The 10602-nt window shown below is 36.3% G+C and overlaps 1 protein-coding gene and 1 long non-coding RNA gene across 3 annotated transcripts; both read left to right on the top strand.

Annotated features, from left to right (window-relative positions):
* Window positions 1-3627: 3627 nt before the first annotated feature.
* LOC139192943 (uncharacterized) lies at window positions 3628-4999 on the top strand. Its single transcript, XR_011577518.1, has 2 exons — window positions 3628-3762; window positions 4723-4999. It is a non-coding gene; the product is annotated as an uncharacterized lncRNA (long non-coding RNA).
* Window positions 5000-8285: 3286 nt separating this feature from the next.
* Window positions 8286-10137, top strand: LOC139192656 (uncharacterized). Of its 2 annotated transcripts, XM_070814972.1 has the most exons (3): window positions 8369-8467; window positions 8752-8827; window positions 8911-10137. In XM_070814972.1, the coding sequence occupies exons 1-3, from the start codon at window positions 8459-8461 to the stop codon at window positions 10068-10070; spliced, it is 1245 nt and encodes a 414-aa protein (XP_070671073.1). In that variant the 5' UTR covers window positions 8369-8458; the 3' UTR covers window positions 10071-10137. The 2 variants fall into 2 exon arrangements, 1 of the variants encoding a protein (XP_070671073.1); XR_011576891.1 differs by lacking the exons at window positions 8752-8827; window positions 8911-10137 and adding an exon at window positions 8554-8621 and having other exon boundaries at window positions 8286-8467.
* The last annotated feature ends 465 nt before the right edge of the window (window positions 10138-10602 follow it).

Genomic DNA, 10602 nt, shown 5'->3' on the forward strand with positions numbered 1-10602 from the left:
AGAAAAGAGAGCCATCCTGCCCTTTTTATTTGAAGTACTCACTTGGGGAAATAAACCATTGACTGTGATGATTGCAGCAAATGAAAGGAGGGTGACCTCTACTGATCAACGTTCTTTTATTTTCTTCTCGTACAAATATGAAAAGAGAGTGATACAGATGAACAAAGGACTCCACTGTGATTCCAATGACCAAAGCTGTTGTTTTGAAGATCCCATTAAATTTGGAACAACAAAACAAAGAAAGCTACAGTAGAGACTGGAAAATAGAGAAAGAAAAAAGAAAGAAAGCATCTTGTTCATCGTATGAGTTTGACAGCAAGCATCAATAGTGAAATAAAAAAAGGGAAATGATCTCTTCCTACAATTAGAAAAGTCTCAACAAAAGCATATTTAAAAATGAGGCTAAACTAAACGTAAAGAAACAAGGCAAAGACCCCTGAATGATGTCGGTGGCTGCCTTTATGCCTTTTGTCCAAGAAATAAAGGAGGATGGAAGCTACAGTGGAAAGAAAATAAATAAAAGAACACACCTCCATACTCCTCACATGGGCATTCTAAGCATGGCCTCATTAATTGAATATGAAGACAAAAGTAAATGAAACGGAATGCAAATAAAAGAAGGAAAAGTTGCTCATCACATGGGAATGTAAAAAAAAGGAGTTAAACTTGCTGTCATAAAGACTTGGGTCAAATGGGTTCAAAATCCCATGTTTAAATGGGTTTGAAAGTTCAAAAGAAAGATATAAAAAAAGGGGGAAGAGATAAGAAGTTTGTTGTGAACAAAGTTCTCAAATTAATTGGGAATTGATGCTTACGTGGAAACCAAAGGGAAATAAAAAAGAGTCATTTCAAAGACTTGGCTTCAAGAAAAGAAACGAGTGGCTGTATTTAATTCTTTTCAAAAGTCTATTGGATTCCAAACTTAAAATAAAAGGGAAGGAAGAAAAGAAGTGTAGCAAGACAAGTCATCAAGTCCCACTTTTTGTTGAGCTACTTAAGGAAAAGACTGAACCGTGCATCTCACGTGGGACTTGGAGTCCCACTTTATGTCTTCAAGTCCTGAGCTGCTTAAGGAAAAGAAAATCAAAGTCCTTTTTCACAAAGCCTATTAGGCCATTACCGAAGGTCATATATGGGTTTTAAATAAATCCAATTGGCTTCTCATTTTGCCAAGTTTGAACACAAAGTCATGATGAGTCTCAAAAAAAAAAAACGAACTACGCCGGTTTGATTCCGTTAAGGATACGTAGGCAGTCTAATATCAAGTTATAGACGCAACCGTGAAACCAAAACGAATCCCTGGTTTATATAAACTAAATTCACTCCTGCTATCAAATACCAAAATGGCACGAAGCCGAAGAAAAGTTTCAAAGGGCACGAAGCCGTATCAAAGTCTCAAATGGCACAAAGCCGAAGAAAAGTCTCAAATGGCATGAAGCCATATCAAATTTTCAAATGCTCCTTGCCCGCATGAGCTAAATTTGCACAAAGCATTAAACTCCAACAAATACATCATGAACTACGAGTGACTTGATCCCTCAAGAGGGTACGTAGGCAATCTAGGATTCGACCTAGATGCAGTCACAAAATCAAACAAACACCAAAATCCTCAAGTTACATTTTATTCGAATTGGAATCAAAGGGTATTCCTTTCCCAAAAGAAGGGTTGTATTAATAGGCGCATAGCCTAGAATGGGTCGAACTCAAAGTCATAAAACCCTCTTCGAAAAAATGAACGAGGGTGAAATTGTGTCGAGTGAATTATTTGTTTACATATTATGTACAATTTTTGCTCAACATAATTTTTGGCACGCCCAGTGGGACCCATTTTCCCTTTCATCTCTAATTTTGAAGATAATTAATGTGCTATGTGTTTTCTTTTTTGCAGAAAAAGGAAGCATGGCACTACAAGTTACTGTTTACTTCAATGAACTCTCTGCTGCATCCAAACTTGGACATGGAGGGCGTGCTGGTCGCCGAATCTCCTTCACCATTGATGAAGCACCAACTAGCTGCAACATGGTGAAGGCTAAGGTAGCAACAAAGACAAACAAGGCGGCTGTGAAAGTCATCAAGGTTGGACTGAAAAAATGCCCGTCCAAGAATGCCCTAAGGAACGCAAGGAAAAGAACGGCACGAGCTCTTAAGAAGAAGATCGCTAAAGAACGATTACTCGAAGACATCGAAATTGCCTCAAGGGTGCTTCTTAGAGATGTTTCATCCACAGATTTAAATATCGATATTATCGGCGATATTTCGCCGATAATATCGATTTTTCGGGACATGGATATTTAAACTGGTTTCCGTGGGGTTTTCGGCCAAATATCGCGATATTATCGATATTATCGATAATATCGCGATATTTTCGAAATATCGAGAAATGTCGGCAAACGCGGCAATCGGACTCCGATATCGGACGCCGGAGAAGAACGCCAGAGATGTGTGCCTGTTCCCGAGCCCATTTCGTCCCAAAAACCTTGCAAAAACACGAATTTTAACTTAAATTTCACATATAAGCCTCAAATTTCACGCATGCATCAACGATTCAACACATCTAAGTTAGGGTTTCAATGGAATCTTACCTGAGACGACTGAGCCATGTTCCACTTCGCCAAACCCACGATCAACGGCAGCGAAGGATCGAGAGAGTGGGAGAAGGGGGAGATCTGTGTGTGTGTGGGTCGAATGGAGAAGGGGGAGAAGAGAGGTCAGGCCTCAGAGAAGAAGAGAGAAGGATCGAGGGCAGAGAAGAAGAGAGAAGGATCGAGAAGGGGGAGATCTGTGTGTGTGTGGGTCGAAAGGCGAAGGGGGAGAAGAGAGGTCATGCGCCTCAGAGAAGAAGAGAGAAGGATGGAGATATGTGTGTGGGTGTGTGTGGGTCGAATGGAGAAGGGGGAGAAGAGAGGTCCGGCGCGACTCAGAGAAGATGAGAGAAGGATCGAGAATGAGAGAGAGAGAGAGAGTGCGGTATGCGTGTGTGATATGTGTGCGTGTGTTGTGTGCGTGTGTGATGGCACGTCTGTGTGCGTGTGTGCCTCTGTGATTGAGTGACCCATCTGACTCACCTCATGAATTATTCAATCACTTTTTACATTTGTAGACAATGGACAACGAATAATAGCATGTCTGTGTGTGTGCCTCTGTGGTTGATTGACCCCATCTGACTCACCTCACTAATTTTTCAATCACTTTTTACAATTGCAGACAATGGACAACGAATATTAGAACTTTAATAATGAAACCGTGTATCACTGTGAGTCTGTGATATGCTTTCACAGGCAAAACCATGCTCCACTCTCTGTTATATACTTATATTCCCTCAGAGGATGTGCAAAACCTTATGAGAGTTGGAGTATCAGAGGCATTCCCTCAGAGCAATTTCGTTTATTCTTCTTCCCTTACCATTTTCAAAGTCATTCCAGATCCATTCCAAAGCTTGAACACAAAGGGTTCCATATTTAAGGTAAGTTTACAAATTTATATTTATATTATTGTAATGTATACAACAAAAAATAAATTTGTATGGACTCGTATGTTAATTTTTTTAACTAATTAATACTTGCATGTTAATTTTTGTAGGTAATTAAGTAATGTTAACAATTACATGTTAATTTTTTTTAAGTAATTAAGTAATGTTGTATAATTATTCCCTAGGATTATTTTAATATGTTTAATGTTATTTATTATTTTATTTCCCTTACCATTTTCAAAGCCATTCCAGATCTATTCCAAAGCTTGAACACAAAGGGTTCCATATTTAAGGTAAGTTTACAAACTTATATTTATATTATTGTAATTTATACAATAACAAATAAATTGGATTATTGTTAAATTGGATTATTAATCATTAAATTGGATTATTCATTAAATTGGCTTATTATCAAATTGGACTATTCATTAAATTGGATTATTATTAAATTGGATTATTATCAAATTGGATTATTATTCATCACTATGTTTTATATTAGGATTAATTTTTTTTCAATTTGGATTATTATTCATTAATATTAGGTTTTTTATTATTCATTAATATTAAGTTAAGACCAAAAAAATAAAATAAAAAGTAAAATAGAACATGGGGATCTCAGTTGCATATTTGTGAATTTAATATGAAATATATTAGTTAGCCTGGTCGGAGGTTAGATTAGAAAGCATGTGTACAACTTTTTATTAAGCCCTTCCTAACTTATATTTATATTATTGTTATTCTCAAATTGGATTATTCATTAAATTGGATTATTATTCATCACTATGTTTTATATTAGGATTATTTTTTTTATCAATTTGGATTATTATTCATTAATATTAGGTTTTTTATTATTCTCAAATTGGATTATTCATTAAATTGGATTATTATCAAATTGGATTATTCATTAAATTAGATTATTATTCATCACTATGTTTTATATTAGGATTATTTTTTTTATCAAATTGGATTATTATTCATTAATATTAGGTTTTTTATTATTATCAAATTGGATTATTATTCATCACTATGTTTTATATTAGGATTATTTTTTTATCAATTTGGATTATTATTCATTAATATTAGGTTTTTTTATTATTATCAAATTGGATTATTCATTAAATTGGATTATTATCAAATTGGATTATTCATTAAATTGGATTATTATCAAATTGGATTATTATTCATCAGTGATTATTTTTTTATCAAATTGGATTATTATTCATTAATATTAGGTTTTATCAAATTAAATGTAGGTACGTTTAAGATGTCTAGTGGAGCTAGTAAACGTGATCCAGCTTGGGAACATGGCGACCCAATAGACGGAAACAAACATGGCACAATTTGCAAATATTGTGGTCGGGTAATGAAGAGTGGTGGAGTGACACGACTTAAGTACCATCTTAGTGGATTAGATCCAGCAAAAAATGTCCAACGATGCGATAATGTCCCCCCAGAAGTGAAGGCATTCATCAGCACATTATTAAAAAATAAAAAACAGCAGAAGGAAAAGATGACACAAGGAATGGAAAATATTCGAGCTGGGCTACGGGGAGAAGTCTATGGCCAAGCGGTTGACAGTGATGATGATGACGATGAGGACGAATGTGATGATGACATGGGACCTGAAGAACGACGCAGTTTGAAACAAGCATTACGTGCCTCTAAACAGTCAGCATGGGAAAAAGAACACCTTCATAAAATTCCTAATAGGGGACAAGGTTCCGGGACAAGTGGTGGTGCACAAATGAGACGGGGAGGCAGTCTTAGAGAATCACAAAAACAACACAACCAATAGCCCCAAGTTTATATAAGTCATCCAACGCACGTCAAAAGAGTGTTTGGAGTTATTTCAAGGGAGGTAATGTGAAGGAGGGAATGGGGCGTCTAATTAGCAAGTTCTTTATCTATGAAAATGTCCCTGCTGCGAAGGCTTCATCACATCATTTCAAAAATATGGTAGTGGGATGTCAACAGGCCGGTGTTGGAGTACAACCTCCCACTCCCTATGAGATAAGAAACAAATATTTGGATATGGAGTATAAAGACATTGGCGAGTATGTTAACAAGTTGAGGTCAAAGTGGGAAACTAATGGTTGCACAATCATGTGTGACGGATGGACCGGCCCGACCAGATTATCTATCATCAACTTCATGGTATATTCCAAGGGCAAGACAATTTTTTTGAAGTCTGTTGATGCTTCAGACCATATAAAGAATTACAAGTATATTTACAAATTATTGAGGGATGTAATCATGGAGGTGGGAGAGCATAATGTTGTCCAAGTCGTGACCGACAACGGTTCTGCATTTGTCAAAGCTGGAAAAAAGTTAATGAAGCATCATAATGTGTTTTGGACATCATGTGCAGCACATTGTATTGATCTTATGTTTGAGGCAATGGGGAAGAGAGAGAATGTTGCTACTGTGGTCAAAAGAGCTAGAACGATCACTAATTATTGATGCGTAAAATAAGTTAACACACAAAATTAAACCCTCTTTTTGACAATTGTAGTATAGATGTAAGTAGGGTATCGTTCTAGGCCGGGGATTAGGAGGGATTGCTAATCTATCCTAAATTAATTTAAAAATATTAAACAAGACTCAAGGATACAAAACTAGGCTAAAAACTCTAATAACTCGAAACACACTTAAAATGACTCAAAATAATGAAAACAATTAAATTAAACACTAGGAACTGAAATGGATGGAAATTAAATTAAAAGACTAACAATAAAGAAAACTAAATAAATAATATAATTTAATAATGGATGGGTGTTTGGTTTTGATGAAAAGTAAATTAAACTTAATTAAATTACAGAATTGACAAAAACATGAAATTAAGGTGAAATGATAAATGACGGACTAGCTAGAGGGTTCTTCTCCACACATGTTATACTTGCATACAAAATGATTTCCAGTTGTTCATTTAATAAATTGTAAATTTCAATACTCCAGATTAACCGTGAACAGCACTTTTTTAATCTTCAAGTTTTCCTTAAGTTATTGAATTGGACGGGAAAACGCATACAACAATTCAAAACATTCTTCAAAAGTCCCCTACGTGAAAAGCACAATAGAGATACAATCAAAGATCATTAAACTTTGTGAAAACTATAAGCATTGACGAGGCATTCGTAACTATGAAAAGCATGATACTCTTGCCAAGAATTTACTTAACGTGATTGTGACTAGCAACCTTTACTACTTGTGAAAATAAGTTCATAACGATTAGGTGAAATTCACTTATATTCTAGCATCAAATTCATGCATGTAAATTAAGCGTGCACTCTCAACCAACATACACAAATCAGTTTTTATACGAACGGATAAGTAAATTGAAATCACAACTTATGAAATCACAACCGAAGGTAATCAATTCATATTACAAATATATTCATGGCTTTGAATTAACCTCTAGCCAAAATAAATTTAGCTACACATTATTCTAAAATTAAACCAAAAATTAATCATAAGTTGGAAAGATTTAACCGAGAGAATAAGATCTGCTGCGTTTCTGTGCTTCTGCCCTCACTCCCTGCGTCACTTCTCTCCTGCCATGCCGCACTGTCCTTTCACTGCTCCAAACTGCCAAAGGCAGCAACCCGTGGTCCTGCACGTACTGACTTCTCTTCCCCCCAGCTGCCAAATGGCAGCCCTCTCCCCGTGCTCTCTTTGGCTCTCCCCCGCAGCTTCTTGCTGCTCTCTTTGACCTCGCTGCCAAAGGCAGCTGTCTGCCTCTCCCCGTGCTCTCTTTATTTTATTCTTCTTTCTTCTCTTCCTTTGCAAACATCATAATAATGAGAGGGACAAACATTGTTTATAAAATGTAAATTAGTATTATCATGTGACAATAAAGGGTAAATTTGCATAACAGATCCTATAAACACAAAAATAACGTAAATAGCTCAAAAATATAAGGAACTAACCAAGAAAAGACGAGTGAATTTGAAGTAAAAAAATATATAAATATGATCCGATCAAATACCCCCATACTTAGCTTTTGCTAGTCCTCGAGCAAAACAAAGAAAACATGAAAAAGTACTAACATGAAAAACATTAGTTTCCCCCTATGTGACCTTCATAGAATTTCATTTGAGAACACAAATCATCAAGAACCATAGCTAGCACCAAACAAGTTAATCCAAGTTCATCTTCCTTATTCAAATATTAGCAGTAATCTTTGAATCATCCTTGAAGGGTAGTGTGTGAGATAGCCATGCTAATGCAATTTCAAGTTTTTATTTTTAAAATCATCATATGCAAACTAGTAACCTTCTCACGGGATATACACTCAATCACATATGTGTTTAGTTTTAGTGTGTTTCGCTCAAAGAAACAAATGTAAAATTTCTACCATAAGCTTGCATAAAGATCACTTCTCCACAGTCATAATTGCAAAACTTAAATCAAGAGGACTTTTATTGGATGTAATGAGGCTTAGGGATAGGGTTATTGAAACGAAAGAATAGGAAAACACAAGTTCCAAGCTACATTGCAAGCAATTCTTTTGTCTAGATTTATAAGAACTCAAGCTCTCCAACGATGCGATCAATTATATTTACAATCACGGTTGGTTGTTGGCAAAGATGCGTGAATTTTGCAGAGGAGAAATTATTCGTCCAGCTACCACTCGATTCGCCACCAACTATATTGCATTAAACAGCCTACTCAAGAAGAAAGCAGGGTTGAAGCAACTATTCACTAGTGACGATTGGGCCAACCACAATTTCAGCCGCTCAAATACAGGTCGTATGGTGGAAAGTATAGTGCTTGATCATGCTTTTTGGAGTCAAACAGAACATGTGTGTCAAGTGTTTGAACCTCTTTACAAAGTTTTACGGATCGTTAACACAGAAGTGTATCCTACTATGGGGGCTGTATATGAGTTGATGCGTGTAGTGAAGGATGAATTGGAAAGAAAACATGGTGCAAGGTGGGTCGTAAAAATAATTGAAGACCGATGGTATAAAACATTATACCACGATTTGCATGCAGCAGGTATAAATTATGTCATAATTTGCAATTCATTTCTTTAGTTGCATAAGTATTATTTATCTTATTAGAGTATGTGTTTCTTTGAACAGCATATTATTTGAATCCCCGATACCAATACAGACCCGGTGTTGGAGATGATGGTAACCTTATACGTGCTGTACATAATGTATACTCTAAATTAAACCCTGCATCACCAGCAGTTGGCCAATTTGGAAATGAGGTACACAATTACTTAAATTATAATAATTACTTTGTTGGATTAAACTAACACAATTTATTGTATTCAGCTAACATGGTTTAAAGATGCAAGAAGAACATTTGGAGAACCAACATCAGTTGCTGCTCGAACAAATATGTCTCCTAGTGAGTATAAACATATTTCACTATAAGTTTATAATAGAATTTGTTGGAGTTATTAGGCTTATCAACATTATTTTTCATTGTAGCTGAATGGTGGATCATGTATGGGACCGATGCACCAACTGTGAGAAAGTTAGCAATAAAAGTATTATCACAAACAGCTTCCTCATCTGCTTGTGAAAGAAATTGGAGCACATTTGCACTCATCCACACAAAGCAAAGAAATAAGTTGGCTCATAGTAGCTTGGAAAAATTAGTTTATTGCTACTACAACATGAAGCTTCAAATTCGAGATAAGGAAGCAGAAATCGATCATGTCGACCGTGGTGACCCACTAGATGTGTTTGATATTGTTGGTGAAGATGATGATACGGAGGGTAACCAACTTTTTCAATGGATTAGACCTCTTCATTTAGATGATGATGAAGGCAACCCAGCTCCCAGAGTTGCTGAAGAAGCACGTAATGAAGGGATAAATGTAGAAAGAGTATTAGAGGAGGAGGTGGGATCTAGCAGCGCTGACTCTTTCGAAGAACTTTTGCACCCAAGACCAAGCAACACTGGAATTCCACCTTTTTCCAATCTTACACAACCACAACATCGTGCTGATACTAATGATAGCTCTAGTACAAGATCAGGAGACTCACCTACCACCGGAGGTGGGAATGATGAAGGACATAGTGGAGCTGGAGGTAGTGGAGCTGGAGGTAGTGGTGGTGGATATGGAAACTATTATGGACCACCACCTCCCGGATATATGAGCCCCTTCACTGGTGAGGCAAACTTCACGCATGCAACCCAGGATGATGACCATGGCAGTAGGCGGGCAGGACCAGGAATTGGTGCCATAGGGAAGGACTATACTCGCAGAGAAAGAGGCAAAGGGATTTTGTCAAGTCAAGAAGATGACTCGTTATCTAGAACTTCAGACTCTGTTGGATTGGGAAGTACTAACTATGGTTTTACTCATAACCAACCATTTCCCTACCCTTCATATCCCATTCCTGTTGGGATGGAATCGAGCGACTCATGGAATCAATCCCAGCCTCAATCTTCAAATGATTTTTCTTATGGACAACCTCAACCAATCTCGGATCCATATGGGTGGCATATTAACAATTACATGCAAAACTATTTTGGGGATTTATCATTTGATAACTACTCTTCACAATACACTCATTCTACACATAGAGATGATGAAGATAGTGACAAATTTGAACCTCATAGGAACTCTATGTGGTTCTAAAGTGTAAAATATTGTACTAATTCATTATATATAAATGATTATGGTGTGTTTAGACTTCTTTCATTAATTACTACATATTTTCTACACTCATAATGTTTGTCAGATCGCTATATAATCAACTTGATAATGTTAAATCCATCATGCAATGCATTTCCTTCCAATTTTTTGTGATAAACTAATAGATAATTGACTAAATAAACATCCTACAAAGTTTCAATAAAAATTTCCAAGTTTTTCTTACAATTTCCGTGGTTTCCATGTAATTTTTATCGATATCGATATTTTACCGATATTTCCATCGATATTTCCGTGTTTTCGGACTACCGATATTTCCGATATCACCGATATTTTCTTCCTTGGTTTCATCCAAGAACACGAAGATACCTCGACGCAAGATCGTCAAAGTGACATCATCACCGCCTATCAATGTTTCTGTCATCACTCAAATCATGATCGGAACAATCCCGATCACTTTACCTACAACGGAATCAGTCATGATGACCTCTATCGAGGAAGATGAAGAAATTCTGCC

This window comes from Malus domestica, chromosome 16 (assembly GCF_042453785.1).
Source record: "Malus domestica chromosome 16, GDT2T_hap1".
NCBI classification, from domain to species: Eukaryota; Viridiplantae; Streptophyta; class Magnoliopsida; order Rosales; family Rosaceae; genus Malus; species Malus domestica.